The 24184-nt window shown below is 42.0% G+C and overlaps 1 protein-coding gene across 1 annotated transcript in view; it reads right to left on the bottom strand.

The window, feature by feature from the left end:
* Positions 1-24184, bottom strand: part of celsr3 (cadherin, EGF LAG seven-pass G-type receptor 3) — a gene marked incomplete at its 5' end in the record, with an annotated part of 123547 nt that overhangs the window by 52650 nt on the left and 46713 nt on the right. Inside the window, 11 exons of the mRNA XM_084553707.1 lie at positions 6173-6341; positions 6466-6576; positions 8909-9094; positions 9881-10050; positions 12619-12744; positions 13212-13375; positions 17951-18108; positions 18489-18503; positions 18794-18882; positions 19540-19655; positions 23099-23321. Of these exons, the coding sequence (XP_084409833.1) occupies positions 6173-6341; positions 6466-6576; positions 8909-9094; positions 9881-10050; positions 12619-12744; positions 13212-13375; positions 17951-18108; positions 18489-18503; positions 18794-18882; positions 19540-19655; positions 23099-23321 (1527 nt within the window). The remainder of the gene's footprint in view (positions 1-6172; positions 6342-6465; positions 6577-8908; positions 9095-9880; positions 10051-12618; positions 12745-13211; positions 13376-17950; positions 18109-18488; positions 18504-18793; positions 18883-19539; positions 19656-23098; positions 23322-24184) is intronic.

Raw genomic sequence — 24184 nt, 5'->3', positions numbered from 1 at the left:
CCCCTCTTTCACTCGCTCCACCTTCGCTTTAATCGTACGCTCTCCTTCTCCTCAACTTTTCTTTCTTTCTTTCTTGGAGAACTTTCTCCTATCATCTGAAAAGAAGACAGCAGCCTGTGCGCAGGATGAATTTAGTTGGGTTGTTTGGTCAGACGTGCGGCTGAGTCAGCTTGTTAAAGGTGCTGAGGTAGTCTTAACTTACAGATATTTGCAGCTGAAATGTACAAAATACCACGGGTCGTCGACTGTATTTGAATTGGCAACACCATTGCTGCTTTTCCCCACAAACTAAAACCGCACTGACTGATTGTGTTGTTCGTGGCTGTTATCCTAAACCTTTGCTTGATTTGTGGCTTTTTTACTGCCAAGTCTTTCATAACGTCTTCCTCGGGATGAATAGTCTCATCAATGTTTTATTTTTAAAAATGTATATTTTTTTATCAATTCAGAATTTGCAAAGCAACTAAAGCTGTCAAAATGTGTAAGATGTCCTCGGACATGCAGAAGAATGAAGCAGAAAGTAGCAGAGACATAACTATGCATAGTAAATTTGAGTGAAACACAGAGTTATAGCTTATCCCGTGTGAATGCGTCACATGAAACACAGATGACGTCCACAGGTAAAACTAGTCCTATTGATTGAGAGCCTGCTGCAGGAGGTCGTAACACAGATCGTTCATATTTGTAGTTTTTCCGGAAAGGGTGGTGTGTCTTCAGGAGCCAACGGTGGAGCAGAAAATGCAAGAATTCCAAGGTAGGTCCAACCCTTTTCTTGATTTTTCTTTTTTTCTTTTTCTTTTTAAATGTAATTGATGTTATTTTGATGTTGCATTACTGACTTGCAATGTTTTTTTAACGTTAAAGGTGTTTTCAGTAGTAATCCAGTTTCCTCCATTGTTTCTGCATACTGTAAAACATTACAGCCCCATGAAGTTATGTGACTGTTTTTCTTCTCTATAAATCCAATCGTCATGACAAGTTTTTGATATTTTTTTACAGGTTTTCTAAACTTAAACTTAAACTAATCCCTTGTCTTGACTTCTTGTGAGTTTTGTTTGTGTGGTCAATGTTCATTTAACTCAAGTTTTAAGTTGTGATAGGGAAGGAGGTGATATGATTTGAATACTGGGAAATACAGAGGCTGCCATCATTTTATGGTGTAAAAATATTGGCACCATAAGTGTAATGGAGGGGTGAATTTTAGAAGCTGTTTCTCTGCCAGGAATGAATCTCAAAGTGGCTGTTTTAGGTGAATCAAATTTAAATTTCCTCCTCTCTAAACGACCTAAATAAAATAAAATGTTAAATTTCTGGCAAGGTGTGAGCTGAATCTGTCTGAAGTTTACACGAACTTTAAAACTTGCCATTAGTTGACAAGATGAGAAATCTAAGTAGAAACAAACAAGTTAAACTGTTCTTAACTTGGAAATGTGAGTTGAAATAGTAAAATGGATTGTGAGTTAATTTGACAAGATAAAATAAGTTTTATTCAATGGATAATGTAACCTAATAAGCTGATTAAACTCACAGAATCACGTTGATGAGCTTCTTGAGTTTAAACAGAGGTTTTCTTCAGGTTGAGTTAACTCATATTTTTAAGTCAGCAGGTGAACTTTCCTTTCTAAGTTTTACTGACTTGAAATGTTTTACAGTGCAGATGCAATGGATGGAACATCTTCAGATATGACTGTGTGTAATAAATAATAGTGAGTGTCACAAATACTTATGATAACAGAAACTCAAGAAGCAGAATGAAGGTTACTCATGCTCAGAAATAGGATACTTTAATGACACACTGATGCGAAATTGTTTTTCATTCGTTGTTTTCCCTCTTAATTGGCCATCTAATCTCCTTTCTAGTTGTTAGCTTAATCATAAATAGAAATAATCTCCTTTAATCATCTCCGCTCAGTTAGCTCCCGCCTGTTCAATCAATACCGGCAGAAGTGAGCTGCAGCTGCCGACAGTGCTCCTAATAAATATCACGTATCACTCCTCCATCTCCTCCCGTGCTTTCACTCTTGTGTTTGTCTGCTGCGTGCTGCTGTCCCGTTAAATTAGTGTCTCTGTGTACATGTATTCCCTAAAGGTGTCTGCAGTGTTTTCAGGCTGTTTGAGTTGACTTTCTCGTGGCCTCTTTTTTTTTTTTTTTTTTTTTAAACTTCGTGTTTATTTTACTTTGCATCTTTCGGTTCATTAATCATTAACATTTTCAGTCTCTTTGTTCCTCCTCTGTGTCTTTTTCTTTCTATACGTTTTCCTTTCTCTCTTTTAATCATGATTTTTTTCATCCCCCATATTAATTGTGCCTCATTATATCCCCCATACCAAGGGGATTTTTGGAAGCTAGCCTGCAGTCGGTGTCTTTCTTTTGGTCTCAGGTGGACGAGGACTCATTATGCGAACCCAAATATCAGCTTAACCCAGTTACAGCATTGGCAGACACCTACGCAGATATGGACACATTATAATTATTCCCCTCTCTCTCTCTCTTAGTCAGCTGGCCTCCCTTACCCCCCCCCCCCCCCCTTCTCTTTTAGAGCCAATGTCCAGACTGATTCCTCTTGGCTGTTTCAGTTTATTTAATCCTATAAACTATAGTCGCTCACGTGCCAGATCATCGGGTACAGCAGTGAAAACAAACGCATTCCAATATAACAATCCCGCACTGAATCCCTCTTTAGGACGGGTGCAATGTTCAGTTTGGGAGCTGTTGCACGGAGATGCACTTCATGTAGTTCTGACACTGTCATCGAATAGTAGGTGACGGCGGGGGGGGGAAAGATGAAAGCCACTGTGAAGAATACCCCCCCACAAGAGATGAGCTCCTGTTAAACTACTGTTCAGCACACTTCCTCGTGAAATTCATCTTTCATCATTCTTTCTGTAAAAAGTGACGCGTACAGCACAGCGTTTTCTTTTTCTTTTTCCTCACAGCAGACAAGTCTGATGTGATTGCAGTAATGGCACAATGTTACTCCAGGTCAATACTAAATGTACACTCACTGGTCAATTTCTTGGTGAAAACGACTGCATCCTAATTTAACAGTCCTACACTAAATCCTCTTTCGTGTCTGTTATAATGTTTATTTTGGGGGATGCAGTTTAACACAACACAATTCAATAGTACTTCAAACCACAGCAAATTCAGCTCTCTCAGTTACTTGAAACTAATGCTCAATACCATAAGTCACAAGGTGATGAGGTCAGTTCTGTATTTCATTTCTAAGTCTTGCATAGCAATAAGACTGGCATCAGTGATTCTTATAGTGATTAGCGTGTTACGGCATTCAGTTAATCTTGATTAGAGGTTAAAGGTGACTTTGCTCTGATAATTTTCAGATTTTAATTTAACATTTTTAATATTTAATTGAACCTTGCTGCACAACTCGGCTACGACATCTTCATTCAAGGAGTGGCATATTACTAAATGTGTAAGGGTTGAATTTACAGCAGCGTGCAACAGGTTATGAATAGGGATGCACCGATCCGACTTTTTCAGCCCCGATACCGATACCGATGCCTGGGCTTTGTATATCTGTCGATACCCGATACCGATCCGATACCATAGAGAGCCGAAGTCCCGCCCTTCTACTTCCGGTCCATGGGACCCATCTTTCGAAAAAATATGAACGGCAGTCTATGGCGAAAGATAAATTATTTTCTGGTCCCGATCGACTTGTGCCTTGGATTATACATATATTGTTTTTCAGAATAAAAAATGATTTTACATGTCAAGAATGTCACAGTTTGTCGCAAGATAGTTAAGTAAAACGCTATGGAAAATACGTAATTAAACGAACTACAAGTCCAAGTCGCTTACATTACGTCACCACATTTTCCTTCCACTCTTCGGTTCTGTCTGTCCTTCTGTTAAGTTACAGTAAAAGATACAGCTAACGATGCCGGTGTGTTTTGTGCCGGAATGTCCCGCATGCTGGCGCGTACAGAACCGACCAAAACTCCCTTCGTGCTCCCCTACAGCTCTCAACATGACCCGATTTATAATGATTTTCACCTCGTTTGATGCTTCTGCCTTCGTCCTGGAAGAAGACGGTAAAGCTCAACAAGGAGACATCCATAGTTCTCTAGTGAAGTACATTGTTCGAGATGAGAGATGTAGTTCACTAAGCGATCTCATAGAAAACCTAATGTTGTTCAGCTTATTTACGTCAAATAATTTATCTCTTGACGTGAAAAATTATCTTTTAAATTCACACACATCATATGTGAAATTCATGCCACAATTCGAACGGGACCAAAAAACAATTATGATCTCTCCATAGACTGCCGTTCATATTTTTTCGAAAGATGGGTCCCATGGACCGGAAGTAGAAGGGCGGGACTTCGGCTCTCCATTGTTGAATGCAAACAGCCGTCAAACTAGTTGGCATGGCAAGCCTGAAATATCTCCACACAGCCGACTCTTTGGCTCGCTCCATGTTGCTTAAATGCTCCAACTCGTTCTTATTCTTCGTCTTCTGTTTAATGGCGGATCATATCTTCACGACATATACCGCCACCTACTGGACTACTACACAGGACCTCCAACTCGTTCCAGCATGCGACACACGTGCTGCTAGGATCTGCTGCGACGGAGGAAAAAAATAAAAAATAAAAAATAAAAAACTGGATTTGCCCTTGGATCTGTTAATTTTTCCGATCCCCGATCCAGCTATTTTGTCAATATCGGGGCCGATATCCGATCCCAATATCGGATCGGTGCACCCCTAGTTATGAATAGTACAGAACCTTAAAAGTCCACATGGAGCTGCTAAGGGAGCGTATTTACATGTTTTCCTGTAAAAATTGAGTTAAGGAGGCTGCCAACCTCCCAAAAGTCTACTCTGATTGACCAGCTTCAATGTTTAGAGTTTAACTGGATGCAAAGTCAGTATATGCCCCCAAGTGCAGAATGAGTCATCGACGTTTTTAAAAAGTTTTGCAGGAAATTAGAGACTGTACAATACCATGAATACCACCCACAAATCAACATTTTAGTCTTTGTTAGGCCTGATCTGGGTGTATAGGTGACCTATAGTGTAACAGATATCATGTGAAAAACACTTATTAACACAAGTTATTACTGTTACTAACCTCCTTCAATGCCTTTGTTCTCACTGCAGCCATGCAGCAGAACTGCTTGTGCATTTATATATATGAAAATATAAGCAATGTTTCCTAAAGCCAACAGACAAAGCTGAAACAAGTGTAATTGAACTCCCTGGATTTTCTTGAAAGTTAGACTTACTGGATTTATTGTATTTGAGAGACTACTCTGGATGACGTATTGCTGGTCGGATCTTTTGAGTGTTTGATTTGTGCACCATTAAGGCTGTTACATACTCTGTGAGAAGCAAGAAGTTTGTTCTCACTTCTTTTTGGGAGTTCTCTCAGCTTGTTCTCCTCTCATCAACCGAGAGGAACTTTTTTCTCATGTCGGGTCCGGCAACTATTCTGTGATTGGTCAGAAACTGGAAGTGGGCGTGGTTAATGTAGAAAAGCAGAAGTGCTAGCCGCCAGTCTATGAGCTCCCAGATGCTAACATTCATGGTGTGACCGCTAATCTCTCCTGGGTAGAGATCGGCGTACTGTATGTGGGAGCATGCTGAATGAACAGCATGATCCGACGGACGCCATCGTCAAAACGACTGGCCAACATCCGAAAATAATAAAAAAAGTGCCTCTTGTCTATCTCCCACATCTCCCACAAGGCCCTATGAGGACTTCCCCGGAGTTCGGCACTTGATTCTCTCGTAAATACCTTGCCAAAACGAACTTGGTTCTTCTTCTTGCAGCCCTAGGAAGGAGAACGAATTTCTCGCTTCTCGCAGAGTATGTAACAAGCTTTATCTGTGAAGGCTCGCAGTTATCCAGGTCACTGTATATCCAAAAAACAAAGCTCAAACAAGGGCGCCAAGACTTATAGGATTTCCTGATGGTGTTTCATCCAAGTAGAGACTTGGGGTTCTTATTACGAACATCTGTGGGTGAAAAGAATTTCCCCTTGAGAACAATTAAGTCTAACTAACCACCTTTTTCTGAAACCGGCTGCATTCTGGATACCCTCATGATATCAAGTCAATTAACCACAGACAACAACATTTCTCTGCGTTCCTTCAACATCTTCAACTTCTCCTGCAAAACCAACATCATCTCTCTGTTCACTCACCTGGTTCACATATACAGGTGTGCCTCTCCCACTGGTCGGAACAGCGGCTGTGAGCTGGGCATGGAGATGAGACGCATGGGTTGCCAACAGTACACCCAGTCTCCACTTTGACGGTTCTGGACGGTCGGGGCAGGGCAGGGGAGTCCGGCCGCACACCCAACCGAATGCCCTGCACACGGAGAAGGAGAGGTTCTCGTTCGTTCACGCTTTAAAATCTCTCATGTGGTGATATTTAAAGCTCCCATGCACCCGCCATTCATTAAACATTAAAAATGCAAGCCATCCATCCTCACCTGTATGCATCCTCTTATCCCGTTCTGAACCTCTCCGGAGCCCAGCACTCCTCCCACATGCAGATGTTTCACCTTCAAACCATGAATCTCATTACCCACTATCACTGTTCCCTAATGGGGAGATAAAGGTGGAGAGAGGTAGAAGGTGTTACGGCGGGTTGATGAGGACAGGAAGGGCAAAAGATTATTTTTTATTATTAATTGGTGGAGGCAATCTCAATGCCTGGAGAAAGGTACACAAGAGACGTAATGTAAGATTATTTGACCACATACAAGAAGTCAGTAATTTATCTGATTTGGAAACATCAGAAAAATGAGTTACGAACAAATGAGCAACGACAGTAGCAAGGGGTTTGGAAAATACCATAGACTGTATATAAATATGGACAATGCGTCCCCACTTCCTTGCATTGGCCGAACTGACGCTATTTTCCCGGGGATACTGGCAGCGCCATCTTGCGACTGTGGAGCCAGAGTCTAGATTCTGATGACCCAACCACACTTCAGACTTACTCGCGTTTCCATTTAATTAAAACTACACTCTGCTCTACCTCCACCAGTTACAAGGAAATGTTGGATTATACACTGTACTACATTTACAACTGTCTTTAAACTATCCTTTAAAGAAAACTATTTGACGTGTATTTTAGTATTTTAGTTTGGCCCAAGTTCCATCCGCTAACATGGAGGAGGCGGAGCTTATGACCTATACTGCAGCCAGCCACCAGGGGGAGCTCTACTTGCTTTCACTTTTCCTTTGAGGAGCTGTTTCACCGTCTATCCTTATACAGTCTATGCAAAATACATATTTTAATTTCCCACTATAGTGACGAGGCCCATCTCAGGCAAACAGGGATGAAGGTAAGTGGACTGTGTGCAGGAGTAAATCATAGAAATATTAATGTACAATCACTGCAGAGAAGGTCAGCGCTCGTCTGATAACGCTGACAGGAGTGCGAAGCGATGCTGACAGGCAACTTAGCTCACAACAGCCATCAAAAACAAAATCAATGAGCCCGATTCAGCAGCGGTGGATGATGTTAAAATGTAGATACGTTTACTGATAGTACGTGCACACATGCCAAACACTTTCACAGTTAATTACTGCTTAATTATCTAAGTGGCGGCTATACAATGTTTAGTAATTTCATGTTTAAAGAATCGTTTTTCTGCACCGTTTACTCAGCGTGCTGCTAAGGTGATAAGAAGATGGCAGATAATTTAAGGATGAAAATCACGTTTTACTGTAAAATAACCACAGATGAGAATAATATTGAGGCTGTGTGTCAGTGTGTGTGTGTTTTCTGTGCTCACGTTACACGCACACACGGATCAAACGGACATCATCCAGTAAAATCTGACATAATAGTAATCCATTGGAGATTAGGGAAAGTAGGATTAGCAGCCTAAAGGACGTCTTTCAGTTTCTGATGCCATGCAGGGTTATAGGAAAACCAATGTATGTTATAGGCATTTGTGTGTGTGTGTGAATGTGTCTGTGTGTTTGTCTGAGAGTATATTGAAAGTGAGAGGGAAAACATAGTAGAGTGATACTGTCAATGACTGTTAAGATATCTCCCTATTAAACCCCAGATTAAACTTCAAGGAGATCAAAAAATGCCATTTAATCATATATTTGTATATACACCGATCAGGCATAACATTATGACCGCCTTCCTAATATTGTGTAGGTCTCCCTTGTGCCTCCACAACAGTTGTGACTCATCAGAGAATGGACATGGGTCTTCTGAGGGTGTCCTGTGGTGTCTGGCAACAGGATGTTATTAGTGGGGGGGCCTTTGAGGGGAGGGGCCTCTGTGGATCATCCCACAGATACTTGATCAGTTTGGGATCTAGTGAATTTGGAGGCCAGGAATGCCCAAAAGTCCAAAAGTTTCCCAGCAGGACATTGTATTGTCACAAGATGGTCAATGTTATTTACTCCTCCTGTCTGTGGTCATAATGTTGTGGCTGATCAGTGTATGTCTCTAGTCACTGGTTCAGAATTTCACTTAGGGAGGTTTGTAGTAATTAGACTAAATAATGTTGTCCATCAGATTTCAAACATCCAAATTAAATCAAATCAAAAAGATTTACAGCCGGAAGAAAAAACCTTTTCCAACTGAACACAGTCAATTAAGATTATGAATCTGTTACGGGTAGCCCTGGAAACGAAGGAAACCAGAAAATGACAGTGTTGAGGGAAATGTTATTGATTTAGTAAAGCAGATATGATGGAAACTCTGTTATTCATTTACAGCTGGGGGAAATCAGGCGTCTTTTAACTACTTTTACAACATTTTAATACTATTATTTAAGGATTTAAATTCGCTGGCCTCAGAAATACCACCATAATGATCCATTTATGAATGTCTCTCCTCATTGCCAGAACGTTTATTTATCTTAACAGCCTTCACTGAGAGGCTCACATCATGTTTATTACCTGGTAGAGGCCGAAGTCGAGTCGCAGCGTGGCCACGTAGCGCGTCTCGCGGCCGCTGCGGACATCTCGCAGCTCCAGCTGGAGGTCGTGCCACCGGCCATCTGCCACTTGAACCTGATCCAGCCGCAGTCGCACCGGCCTGGTTGAGCCGCGTGTCACCAAGAACACCAGCTGACCGTTTATCACCTGAGAGAGATGGAGGCAAAACAAAAGAACAGGAAAACAACATTAGATAAGAAAGGGAAGACATGGTTTACTATGTTTCTATCGTCGTGCGTTTGTGTGTGAACGTCTAAGCGTGGAATCGTCTTGGCTGCATTCCCGCTCAAGATTCTGCCGAATCAAAGCTCTCTTTTGATGCAGCGTTACAAATCTAAACTATGTAAAAGCTGTGTCATTTGAATGTTTACGCCACATACAGTCGAGGCGTATCCTTTAGCATCAAAACGCTAAATACATGCACATTAGCAGTGATTTCCATAATCAGTGTGACTGATGCTGCTAACACGTTTAGCAGCCCACGCAATATTTTTACATCCTTTGCCACCTGCTGAGATCTGGCTTTAAATGTGCAGCCTGATTTAAACCTTAAGATCAAACTGTTGATGGAACTAAAGAGGAATAAGAGCTAGCCATTTATGTTTTAGCACAAATGCAGCTAAAGCCTTATTAGCTTCTGGCAGTGATGAAAGGAAGGAGAAAAGACCAAGCAGAAAAATCTCTTTGAGCACATTTTCTTATATTCATAGAACACTTTTGTACCTACTGGTACTCTACCTTGGTACCAGGGATCAAACCAGACAACACTCTACCTACTGGGCCACAGCCGTCTGTTGCGTTTGGAAGGTAGCAATAATCTTAGCCAGAGGCTCATTAGCAAAAGTATCCCAATTAAGGCCATTTGTACCAATAGTACTGTAAAAAAAAATGTATGTATTACAGTACTAATGCAGTACTAGAGTCTGTACCCACCTGGAACACCAGGCTGGTATACTGGCCGGCCTGGGCGTGCAGCAGTGTCCCCTCTCGCGCCCTGGTCCTAAACACCAGGCCGAGGTACCAGGGCGTGGAGATGGTCACGTCATTCTTCAGGTCCCACCAGAGGGCGCTGTCACCCAGGAAGCGATGTGAATGCGTCATCACTGAAGTAGAAGGGCAGAGAAAAACTGCGCATTAAAAAAACAAAAAAAGCAAAAACAGAAATACCCACAACGGCCTCAAGATGTCACCGTTACTGATCATTTTTGACCATAATATCTTGAATTGCATAATTCGCGATTTTGACGATTCACCATTACAGTTTTCTCGCTGTGGTCAGTTGTCAAACAAAGGCGTAAACTTCTAGCCTGAAAGGTAGCCCGAACTTTTCCAACCCACAAAATCTTTCGGGGGTTGACATTTGGTCTGGGACGTTCGTTAATGTGTGACCTTGCGTTCTTGCGAAACATCATCAGTCGTTGGCTAGGTACTGTCCCAACTCAAAGAAGGCATCTGACCAAGTGCAGTTCAAATATCCAAAAGTGTTCTCAGTCCGCCCATTTTATCCAGGATAGCCAGCAGAGGTCGGTCATTTTGACTGACAAGGTCATAAAAATCTCGTCACACTATATTTTTACCCGTCACTTTAATTTTTTTAAATGATAATAAAGACATATTCAGTAGCATTTAATTTTCATTAAAGTTTCATTAACTTTAAGTACTTTTTCAGAACAGTATTGACTTTAAATGGTAACAAAAAAAACAAAAAAAAAACAAAAGTCCCGTTATGTTTGGAACGCAATCGACAAGAGCCAATTAATAAGGTCACTCGCCACCAAGTGGTCAGGGGTATGAATTGCAATCTGTCAAAATGACGGATGGCCTTCAGATTTTTCCGTCACATTTAAAAAAAAAAAAAAAAGGTCAATGACGGAAAATATTTGGTTAACGTGACCCCTGATAGCCAGGTATCCCAGAGTCTGGCTACTCCAGGCAAATGAAAAAGTAGATAAAAGAGGTAAGTCACGTCAAATACTGAAAGGTTCACAGGCCCAAGTCTGGGATTACATGTACACCCATTACTGAGACGTAATTTAATCCCACAAGCACGTTTGACGACATAATTTCCCCTCAGACCTGAACGTCTGGGTTCGCAATCAAAACACGTCAGTCCTTATAAATGAGTGAAACTTGCCTAGAGTCCACTTGTCCTAAAAACCATCCACTTGGGAAGACAATCACTCAGTTATATACAGGAAATAAAGCGTTTAACAAATAGCTGAGGTTTTGTACGTCTTCACAATACGTTCACATGCAGCAGGTCGACACTCACTCAACCCTCCATCAATCCATGTACATGTGTTCAACTTATACAGTTGCTTTACCGACACTGTTAAAGGTTACCATTACTCTACTTATGTGACACTTTGGAAACACAGCAACGTTTTTGTATTCCCTATAACTGTGGCTAGACCAATTAAAATTATGATTTGCTGTTATTGCTATGATATCGTATGCACTCGCTTGCCAGCTAATTAGATGCACTAGTGAAAATTAATACATTCTAATTCAACAGGGGGTCGTTACAAATCCTAGCAATTTGAGTTTCAGTTGGACACCACCCAAAGATGCTCCTACTAATAAAACCCCAACTCCCCAACTACTTGGATGAAGGGAATTACGTCTTCAAGGAAAACTCAATCCCTGTTGTCTGTGCTTCAATTTGTGTTTTAGTGCCATCATGTTATATATAAAAGCTGAGCTATCACCATGGTGATTACGGCCTATTCAGAGGATTTTACTGCTTGTGTCTGTGTAAAAAAAAAAAAAAAAAAGGGTAGGCAAAAATAGATGCGTTTGGACAGCAGGGACCTTTCCAAAGTCCCGAGTCCAGGGTCTTTTTAGGTCCTGCTTCAGGGTGTGTGGGTGCTTTCTCAGGACAGAGAGAAACCTCAGTGACATAAATGAACATTCACTGGTCAACTACATGAATGCAGGACCAGCACCGACTGTTATGTGTTGCGGGAACCCAAACGCAGAACCCAAATGCTGGGACTTGGACAGAATAACAAAAGTCAGGTTAATGATTTTACAAAAGACGTCGAAAAACAAAGATGCTGCAAAGATGAGACAGGAAAAATAGAAACTAGTCCAACCCATCATGCCTAGTGTTTACTGTACAAGCCTGTGGGGGCAGTGCAATGATCTGGGTTTGCTGCAGTTGCTCAGGTCTAGGTTCAGCAACATTATGTGTCCAAAGAATGAGGTCAGCTGACTACCTGAATATACTGAATGACCAGGTTATTCCATCAATGGATTTTTTTCTTCCCTGATGTTCACAGGCATATTCCAAGATGACAATGCCAGGATTCATGGGGCTCAGATTGTGAAAGAGTGGTTCAGGGAGCATGAGACATCATTTTCAAACATGGATTGGCCACAACAGAGTCCAGACCTTAACTCCATTGAGAATGTTTGGGTTGTGCTGGAGAAGGCTTTGCTCAGTGGTCAGACTCTCCATCATCAATAAAAGATCTTGGTGGAAAAATTAATGCAACACTGGATGGAAATAAATCTGGTGAAATTTCAGAAGCTTATGGAAACAATGCCACGGAGAATGCGTGCTGTAATCAAAGCTAAAGGCGGTCCAATGAAATATTAGAGCGTGTGACCTTATTTTTTGGCCAGGCAGTGTATTATATTCTGTAGGGACAACAAATCTAGCCGCTCACCGTGGCTGCAGTCTTTTCCTCCGTATCCTAGAGGACAGTCACAGGAGAACGTCTCCCAGCTCACCCTGCACGTCCCTCCGTTCTGACAGGGGTTGGACTTACAGTAGGGGAGTTTGGCGCTGCAGCCTGCAAGAAGCAACAGAGATCACCGGTGTTTTATTTGTTTTTTGTTTTTTTTAAAGTAAACATCATTGATGTGCATCTTTGCAAATGCACACATTTAAATCATAAATCATGATGCATGTCGCTTTCAGCTGCGTCCAACGGTCTACAGCCACCAATGTGCATATTCATCTTTAAAGACTAACAGTGTTATTGTGATAATTTTTGTCTTTTTTTAGACCAGTGCTGTAGGAACTACAACACAATCTACATCTAAGTCATCATTTTAATTATATTAATTATATTTTGGGGGATTAATAGCTAGTTATCAGTAAAAATCCTTTCAAAAGTTGTTTATAGCACACACAATTGAAAGATATGTTTAAACTAATTACTGTGATTTGCATCACCCAAACAAGAGCCAAAATGGAGAATATGCTAAATGATCTGTTATGTGTTTAAGAACAACTAATCTGGTTTGCAACGCTGACCAGGGATCGTTCCGTTGTTGGCAATGAACCCAGCGAGATCCAGCGGCTTGTTGTCGATGTGCAGCTCCTTCATGCAGCCGATGAACTCCCGGGTGCCAAAGGGGAAGTTGTCAGGCACGTTGGGAACTCCGCCCAGGAACAGCGGACCCGTCAGGTCCAGGGACCTAAGACACGGGAAGATAAAGAAGGGAGAGGAGTAAATAAAGCGGAGAGAGGAAAGGAGGTTAGGATTATCCCTTTGAGGACGGAGCGGAGGAGGGAGGAGATGGGATGAAGGAAGAGAGGAAAACGTAAGAAAATGAAAAGAAGGGATTTAAACAAACCCCGGGATTAAATGTGTCATCGGAGGTAAACGCCAAAAGGAACATGAATCAGAGAATAACAGCGGATGGCGAGGAGACGTTAGATGGTGGTGTCGTGTTTTTCGGGTGAGAAATTGGAAAAAAAGAAAAAAGAAGAGAGGAAGAGACAGACGGAGAGACAGATGAACAAACAGGAGATTAAATGTGAGTTACAGCAAATGTCAAGAGAGAGAGAGACTGAGAGAGAGTGAGAGAGAGTGAGGAGGGGACAGTAAATATCAGTTTAGAGAGCAACATTATCTTTTTTTTTTAATGATTCGATTGTGAGCTGAGTTTTCCCTTCCTGGATCGATTCAACAGACCTCAGTGGAAAAGCACTTGAAGGGCAAAAAGTCCCAGAGCCAAACAAACATGGGATTAACTGCGAGTTAAAGCAAATATCAAAAGGGAAAAGTCATTAGAAGAGGATGTCAAGACGGAGTGAGAGGAGGGGCGAGACGCTAATGGGGAGGAGAGCGTGTTCAAGCGCTAGTGTGTGGCCTCCCTCTTTGATCGTCTCCGCTCTCGGCTCCGACGGAGCAGCGGCCGACGTGATTAGAGCTTACGGAGGCGAGGCCAGGCATCAACGCTACGACAAGCTGTCTTTCTTATTGCATATGCTCTGCTGCATGTGCGTGTGAGTGTGTGTGTGAGTGTGTGTGTGAGTGGGGGATATACACTTGCTGCTGTGTTCGAAGGTCAAAGAGACAATGCCCAACGAACCGGTGCATTTAAAACTTGGATTTAAACGAATCTGAATGTTCTGAGTCGTGAACTTAAAAACGCTGCAGAAAGAAGCGACCAGCAGAGAGAGATATACTGTACATGCATCTTAATATAACAGTCCTGCACTAAATCCTACTTTACGTCTGCTCTAATGTTCAGTTGATGTGGAAACAGCGTCGGGAAGCTGGTGATTCAACTGGATGATCATTCTGGAGGTTTGTGGTGCCGTTAAACTGGATTAAATTACACAATGTAATGTTTCTGTTAATTAGCCTTTAGCCCGCTGACTACAATGGTACAACACAATACAAGTAAACAGAAAAAAGAAAGCACTGTTGAATGTATAGCTCTCTCAGTTATTTGAAGCTAATGCTGAATACCAGAACAATCATGAAGGTAAGATTTAGTGCGGGACTGTTTTATTAGAATGTTTTCACTAGTGTACCTAATGAACTGGCAAGTGAGTGCATTTCCATGGGGTATGAATGAGCGATTATTAGCGATTAATACGTTTTTATAACAGCTCTTATGCAGTTTTACGGTATACTTGCTGATCATTACTCTCTTTTGCCAGACTGGTGCAATGACAGCCCTGAAAGCACATGATAATATGTCAACCTGCAATTTTAGGTGTCTCCTAGCTTGTATACATATATATACACCGATCAGCCACAACAATAAAACCACTGACAGGAGAAGTAAGTAACATTGACCATCTTGTGACAATTCAGTGTTCTGCTGGGAAACTTTTTGACCTGACATTCATTGGTGTGGATGTTACTTAGACATGTAGCACCCACCAAGACCAGACCAGACACCCCCCACCCCGTAGCAATGACACTCCTTGATGGCAGCAGCCATCCCCAGCAGGATGCAGCCTGACACAGGTACACACACAATAACACTTTAGGAACAACTAAAAAAAAACAAAAAAAACATGAAGAACAGCACAAGGTGTTGACCTGGCATCCAAATTCACTACATCCCAAACTGATCAAGTATCTGTGGGATGATCCAAAGAGGCCCCTCCCCTCAACCCATAGGACCCAAAGTCTTTCTACTAACAAGACACCACAGGACACCCTCAGAAGGTCCATGTCCATTCTCTGATGAGTCACCACCGTTTTGGAGGCCTACACAATATTAGGAAGGTGGTCATAATGTTATGCCTGATTGGTTTATGTCTTTGGTTGTTTTGTTTTATCAGACCCATGAGCCAAAACATGTCAGTTTAATGCTTTTGTTGCTTCAAGTGTTTCAACTTGACCTTTTCGTATTTCTTTTTCCTCCTCCACACACCTCGGCATTAGATGAAGTCTCACCATAAATACGATTCCTTCCACAGCATTACAGCGAGTGCAAACAGACAGCACGAAGACGTCAGAGAGTCGAGGCTCGTTAAACCCTTCAGGTCTCCGCAGTCACCTCGCCCGATTGCTCCCTGAAAATCCTCTCCCACAGATGTCAAGCGTTTTTCACGGTTTTAACAGATTAGGCTGCTTAAATCTGCATTAGATTACGCACATTCTTCCGACCTGTGATCAGCTTACAAGCTTGAATACACCATTTTTGAAAGTTTAGTGCTCTGATCAGCGAGACTTGAATGTTAAATTAAGTGAACACAGACATTAAAGCTGAGCAACTGTGATTATGCGCACCAGCGACTGCACGTGTCACCTTTGGGGATCCTTGGTTTTGGAACAATTCAGAATGACTGAGACCTTATGAGGAGATCAACACGGGGCATCTGCTGGAAACATGACTTCCTCTATATGAGAAATGGATAATAATTAGTACGAATCAAAATTTTTCCTTTCTGTTTTGTGTATCTCTGAATATAAACTAACCCGGCCATCAAGGAGTGTCATTGCTATGGGGTGGGAGTGTCTGGTCTGGTCTAGGTGGGTGCTACATGTCTAAGTAACATCCACACCAATGAATGCCAGGTCCAAAGGTTTCCCAGCAGAACACTGAATTGTCACAAGATGGTCAAAGTTGTTTAGTTCTCCTGCCAGTGGTCATAATGTTATGCCTGATCGGGGTAGTAACGCTATCCCAATTCACTCGGCGTGATTCATCTTTTGACACATCTATCAACCTCCGTAACAGCTGCCAGCTGGCCAAGTGTGGACCTACACACATCGACCGGCTTTATTAGTTCTCTACTCTGGGAAAATTGACTTTGAGAATCTGTTAAGCCTCCGATCAGACACAGATTATGGTTAATGAAAGTTGTCTTTGCAAAGAAGCCGGTACATCCTGTGCAAACACCGCCCACAGCTCCAGGTCAACGATTAATCACAGACTGCTACACCAGATGTAAAGACAGATTTATGGAGCAATTTCACTTTCAGGAATTTAGCCAAATACTTTTTTCTTTTTTTTTTTTAACGTCACAAGCTCTTTTCAGTCGTATTCAGTCCATTAGCTGATCATAAATGTCAGAAGGGACAAATGACGCCGTGCTATAATAGCACTGACACACTCCAAGCCGTGCCAGAGACAAAGCATTAGAGTATAACAATGCATTTCATGCCATGTTCCGCTTCATTATCTCACAGAGGAAACAAGAAATTCAAAAGGTAAATAGTTTATAGGGAAATGGGTGAAATGGACATTGTGTCTTTTACTAGAAGTTTAAAACTTTAGAATTTATCTGAAAAGAATAGCAACAGACAGTAGAAGTGGGGAAATAGAGCTGATGGATGACGTGCAACAAACAAAGGTCAGGGAGTCCAACTGGAGACTCAAGGCTCATTTAAAATACTGTGGGACTAGACACCGTAACCTACGTACGTAGCCAACACCAATGCAAGCCATTTATACTTGTGCGCTCGTCAGTCTGGCTCACTCTGTAACAACGCCATCCAAACACTAGCCGGAGCTGTGTCTTTTTTGCCAGTCAGGTTAATTTTTGTTTCTACTTCCTGCTTCACTTTCAACAATTGCAACTGAAACTTTCGCTGAAGACGAGTCGTACAAATGTTTGTATCTCTGAACCTTCTCAGTTAACCTCAGTGTGTTCCATCTATACTGATCCAAAACAATCGATTTGAAAACTGCGGAGATGGAGAATCAGCCGGAAATACTAAAGCGGAAACATGCTACTGCCAAGCTGACCAATCACAGCTCTTGCAGCAGTCACCGTGATCTGTAGCTACACTTCTGGGGAGGTGCATGTCAGACTACGTCGTCAGGGTCCGCACAGGGTCTGGGCTGTCGCCGTAGCTACAGCATGAAATTGATGCAGAAGCCTAAACAGCCTATCACTGGTTGTGTGGTATGTATGCAAATCACAGTGTTGTTGGGTGCTGACTACTGCATCTGACTTAAACTGCTGCAAACACCAAAGTAAAAGTGATGAGCAGTGGGAGATATTTGAATTTCTGAATATCCTTCTCATCATCACCTAAATAATAGGTGTATACAGAGAAAAAAATACATCTGCACTGGATGGTCTTTTAACCAATCAGAGCCATTTTGTTGTGAGCAAATTAAACTCAGTCCTCTGGTGACGTCTCAGGTGACAAGCTCCAGGTTAATGCTGCAGGCCCTACAGTCCCAATGCAACTATAAGATGAATCATCATCATTTCAGAGAAATGCATTCTTCCAGATATGTGACGCTTTCAAGTCTGGATGGAGATGGAGAGCTGAAGGAAAGAAAACTCACTTCTTGCTGCTGGTCTGTTTGCCCTGCGCAGCACAGCTATAGTTCCCAAGCTGCGTGCCGAAGCGAAGCGACAGGGACGTATCGCAGTCGTCGACGCTCACCACGGCAATCTTCTCATCCGACGGGCCCTGGGCTTCACCGCTCATGCTGCGCTTGGGCTGAATGCACACACGAGATTGAATGTTACAAAACAGAAAACGAAAGAAGCGCACTGTGACACCAGTCAGCATGCAAGAAAAGAAACATGGCAGCATTTACTGGTGTCGCTGCAGTCAGACACTAGCCCAGATAGTAGCAGAGAAGCATTTACACTACTATCATATTTGTTAGGAAAGAAAGGGGGAAAATTTGAGTTAGTATGACGAGAGACAAAACACCGCAAGTGGGTAAGAGGATAAACTCAAAGCAGACAGACAACACAGTCACTCTCCACTTTGTCTGCTGGTGAAAAGAAAAAAAACAAAGAACAAAACGAGAGAGCAAAGAGAGACAGGAGCGAAGGAAGTGTATGTGCACTCTGACACACACTCATACTCACATAGCGTATAGCCGGCTGAGGAAAATGAAAGAAGAGATGAAGAAAATTAAAGGAGATGTGCGGCGAATGAAACGGTGACAAGTGAACGCCCACACACCAACACTCAAACTGCTCTGTCAGCACAAAGGCTATTAAAAGTTTTCCCGCCGACGCCTTCAGAAGCACAAATAATAGCAAGTGAAATGCAAAGCAACATCACAGAATCACTTCAGGAGATTAAAAAGACATCAGTTAAATAAATGTATGATGAAACATGAGATGAAGAATAAAGACTGGGGGTGGGGGGGGGGGGGGTCGAAACCCACCTTGTTGTAGTAGTGGATGTGAACCGTATGCCAGTTTCCATCGCTCACGCCGCCGGGCAAGAAGGGACTGACCTGAGTGGATGATTCACCTGCAGGAAAATGCGGGTAGTTGTTTGCAGATGTTACATTGTATTATGATCTTTAAAATGTTTATTTCTGTTTTATCCGTCCACTTCCGTCCATACGTCTGCATGCACCAAATCTACAAATAATAAGATAATCCTTTATTTTTCCCATTGTAATATAACCGTCCTGCGCTAAATCCCTGGTTTATGGCTGTTCTAATGTTCACTTCTGGTTTAACCAGCGTCAAAAAGGTGGTAATTCAACCAAATGACCCTTCTTGAAGATGTAGTTTGTAGTGTTGTTAGACTGGATTCACAACTTTGTAAGAAACATTTTCAATAAGTTCCCAGATCCTAACTACAAGCTCATGAGTTGCAATTGAAGGCAACATTAACTATCAAATCAAAGTGAACCCAATCAACATAATTACTCTAAAAATGGCCTAAAATAATTGCACCGGTGTTCCTCCAAGTCTGCACCAATCACCTCACTCAACCCACTACATGTCTAATTGTGATCCACCTGCTATAATCCGCTCAGTTCAGACACTGAGCCTAAATAAAATCTCATTAAGGAACGGCAAACAGCCTCCGAGAGACGTCCTTGTGGGAATGTAAATTGACAACCTCTAGAGAGCGTGTTAGCACAGTCACGCCCGGATACAGACACAGACGGAGTACCTGTGGAATACTTGAACACCACTTGTCCTTCTTGGATCTCCAAGGCGATGAAGTCGTGTTTCTCATTGAAGCGTCCGTTATAGAAGAGAAGACCGCTGTTCTCCAGGGTGGCAAATCTAGATGCACACAAACACACACAATACAGGAATATCATGTATGCAATATGGGTATTATTATAATTGGGCTAGTTCCCATGTCCATTCTCTGATGATTCACAACTGTTTTGGAGGTACAAGGGAGACCTACACAATATTAGGAAGGTGGTCATAATGTTATGCCTGACCGATGTACAAGCAAGGTACTACAGTAAATATAGCTTCGATATTTTCAGATGAGATTTTTAGCCATCTGCTTGGTTAATGCAACATTTGACCCTGATACGGCATATAATGCAAAACCTAATTTCACTGGAGAAAACAACAATGACTTCTGCAGACTCCTGTTTAGTTGGGAAGAGTCATACAGCAGATTATTTTCTATAGCACAGAAGTACTCTTGGCAGCAAGATGCAGTTTTTTTTTCCAACTGCATAAACATGGTACTGTCTTCTTGTTTTAGTTTCATTGCTCACATACAGCCCTGCGAAGTATTAATGCAGTTGATACCTGACATCTGTCAGAAAATGGAAATTCAGTGCTCCTCTCCCTTCAGTAAAGTTGGATACAACCCAAACACTAGAGATTTGAAAATAAATCCGTAAGTCCGCAGATGTTAGAGGTCAGATTCAGCTACAGAACAGCAGCCCTGAAGATCCAAGGTTATATATTTCTGCCATATGACCTGCTTGAAGAAGGATATTCCTGCTGATTCCTATTTCACTTTGAGTCGAGAATACGTGCATTTTACATTCTGGGCTTAAATACCAACCAAAGATCAATTTGGTCGTACCAAGAGGATACAAATACAGTAGGAGAGTATGTTATCACCAGTTCAATCATGACAACCTTATACCCCTGTTATCCCATAATGCTGCCACCGTCTTAAAATAAACCCAGGGTTATAAAATAGCAGACATGTGTCTTGCTGTAGTTCCAACAGCACTGAACAGCACCGTGGCATCTTATCTTGTGGAACGTAGATTGAATGTCTACAAGCCACAGGAAAGAGCTGAAAAACAGAGTATCCTGAGACTTGCTAGAGTAAATGGAGAATATAAGTGGAGTCAGTGAAGCCGAGAGGCAAGTGATTAATGTTACTGAAATTAATTATTTGAAGCCAAAAACTGCATAAAAATAAGTAAAAGGTGGAAATTTTTCCTAAAGCAGGAAACCACATGAAGGATGCTCAAGTTTTTAACTTAATAATTTGATAATTTCAAAGTAAGTTGTCACTTACACCCTTAACTAACTTGCTTTCAAATTCCTGTAGAGCAGAGAAGTAATACCTATCATACTTCCACAAGCAGAGTTAAACTCAAACCTTCTTAAAATCAGCTTTTGGGCCTGATGGAAAAAATGATTTAATTTTTATGTGGGAGAAATGTTTCTTATGTGCAAATCAGTCCCAGTAGACAGGTTGCTAAATAAAACATTGACGTCACAGGAACAAGAATGACAGGCTAAGTAAGATCTCTCTGTTGTTGGACACTATTGAGTTTGTCACATAGACTGTATAAAGATGGACGACAGAACTGCTCCAGTATAGGTAATAAGCTCCTCCTCCTCCATATTAGTGGATGGGACTTGGGCCAAACTAAAACACTAAATACATGTCAAATATTTTTCCCCAATGATGGTTTCTGTCATTTTAGGTAGTTAATATAATACTGATGCATGTTCAAGTGTCAATTTTTTTGGATAAGTTTCACTTAAGTGAATTTGTGAATTTTAGTTATTTGTTATGCAAGGAAGTGGCGACACATTGTCCATAGTTATACAGTTTATGGTTTGTCACCATCACGATAGTTAAATAGAAATGAGCGGAGAGTTGTCGACATTATGTACAGTATATAGCTGTCTGCAAAAGAATGAGCCATTCTGACAAAGGATGCAGCAAAGCAAACGGTGTTTAGCAACATCCCCACCTTTCTCAACAACACTTAGAAACTAGTTGTTCTCAGGTGTCCTAGTTGTTACCATAGCACTTCACTTGTATATTGTCTATATACACAATATATTTTGTGGCTGTCTATGGGAGAGAGGTGGAGGCAGCAGAGACAGAAACCATGAATAACAGGATTGATCCCATATAGGAGTCCCATATAAGAAATGTTGAGCGATATCTTAAGACCAAAACCCTTCCATCACACTTCATTCCTTGTTACCATCGGTGCCAAAATCAATGGAACATGTTGTGCTTTTATGCAACAATGATCATCTGGTGACAATACCATGACCGCAATGTCTCATAGCAACCAGACCACAGTGGCCACATCCATCAGCCTAGCAACAACCCCATGGGCACATCACCTTGGCAACTGTCATTAGACAACATCACCCATAGCAACCATCCCGTAACCCTGCCTGACCACTCTGAAGGACCACTTCTGCTCTCCTATAGACAACCACTCAGTGTATGAAGAGGCGAAGGAGTAGCGACAATGGCAGAAGACAAACAAGACAAAGGAGGCAGTCATTGACCTCTACTGTAATATTAACATTAATTTTAGCCCAAGCTACAAAATGGAAAATCCAACACAGCAAGCTCAGGAGCCATTCAAAAGCAGTTTTTAAGGTCAAATAAAAAAAAAGAAGTGAATTCTGAGAAGGCTAAAGGTGTACGAATCTACGACTTCAACTACTTTTGATGCATTAGGTTGGACATATCCCAAAAACCAAGCTGAAACAAGGTTTTCTGAAGACATATCACCACTCATCCAAGTAGCTTCTCCAGATAGAAATGATTGGTGGGGAGTTGGGTTTAAATAGGAACATCTGTGAGTGGTGCCCACCTGAAACTTACACGACTAGGGTCTGTTATCGACCTGATACTTACCTGTAACTGGAGTAATTAGTTTGCAATCCCCAATCAGTGGTACTCTAATGACACACTATTGGGCCGAAACTTTTTGGGGACAGATTTTTAGACGTTTCTATTAAACTCCCACCTCATGAAGTCATGAACTGAAGAAGATACTTGGATTAAATGATGCTCAGAATCACGCAAATCTTTACAGACAGAAGTCTCAACCCTTTCACTAAAAGAGCATGAAGTCACCGCTATGTGTTCTTGAAAGATAAGAACACCGAGAGGAAAGAAAGACAGCCAAGGAGATGTTACTTGGAGTAGTAAACTGACAGATGAAAGAGGAGTGAGAAGAGAAAACGCACTTCTCGCTGGAGAGATGTGGCGGCAGCAGAGAGAGATACCATGCATAATGGGATCGATCTCAGACGGAGATGAAATAACTAGATTAAAGCAAAGAGGAGAGAGACTCGGTAACAGCGAGAGAACTAAGAATCAAAGAGGAGTGGTTATGGATCTCTGTCTGTGTGAGGCTGGATGACGAGAGATGGTAGCTGAAAGGAACAGGGGAAGAAGACACAACTGCGGAAAAAAAAAATATCGAACCAGAAGAAATGAAACTTTAAGAGTCAAAGACCCAAGTCAATGTACTTACGTTAACGAGAAGGAGAGGTGAAATCTCTGCCTGAGGCCCCGAAACATGACAAAGGACTTGGGTGGGAAGGACCGAGCGGTGACGGTGCAGTACGGCCTTTCGTAGCCTCCTGCGGGACACTCACATCGGAAACCCCCACCTGAAAGCTCCCGACAGGTCCCTCCGTTACGACACACACCTGGAACACACCTGCCCTGCCGCCGGTCGAACTCACATCGGTCCCCTGAAAGAAATAAGAAAGAAACCATCATTAGTTCAGATTCTTAATCTATAACGCAGTGATTCAGAACTGGTTTGGATTTTTATCAGGCAGTGAACTCCATTGCCCAGACGATATATGCAAATTAGACTTTGATTAGATGGAGGGAGCAGCAGGGTGCTGACTCCATAAGAGCGTTAGTAAGCGCAACGGTTGCCCAGAACTGAAATCCACCATCCCAGAACGTAAAAATCAACAAAATTACAGTCACAAGTTTCCACCTGAAAGCACTAAGGCTCTAAATATATAGTATCTGGAAGTGTATACGCAGGAGAAAAGGGAAAAAAAAACATCTTTCCTCCTGACTTCAGAATAGCGAGGAAAACAAAAACAACAAGAACAAATCTGCGGACAAGAATAAACACAGGATTTGGCTGCCAGTCAAACAAGCGCCGGTCTAGAGCGTCTCAAGAGGCAGAAACACCCACACAACTCTCACTCTCATACATTCACAATCACCCACATAAAAAGGTCTGGAGGAATACGCGTTCGCTCGGTTTGATTTTCACCTTTCCTTGAGCATGTTTGGTCGCACGCATTGTCTGACATTTGGTAGGAGCACGCATAAAAATAAAAAAAAAATAAAATAAAATAAAATAAAATACACCCACACTGTGCCCTCCATATAACCAGGGCAGACAGGGTTTTAAAGTAGCCTGAAGACAGACGGCTCCTTACGGACCCACTTTACAACCTGCTGATGGCTCCAAACAGAGACACACCAAAATGCGAACACATCAATAATAAATGCTCTCATATTTACTTTCTTTCGTGCCTCTCTCTTCCTCCTCTCTCTCTCTCTCTCTCTCTCCAGCAAAAATGGCCCC

The sequence above is a fragment of the Chelon labrosus genome, assembly GCF_963514085.1.
Source record: "Chelon labrosus genome assembly, chromosome: 10".
NCBI lineage: Eukaryota > Metazoa > Chordata > Actinopteri > Mugiliformes > Mugilidae > Chelon > Chelon labrosus.
Note: the sequence above shows the minus strand (reverse complement) of the source record. Positions and strands in the feature narration are given on the sequence as shown.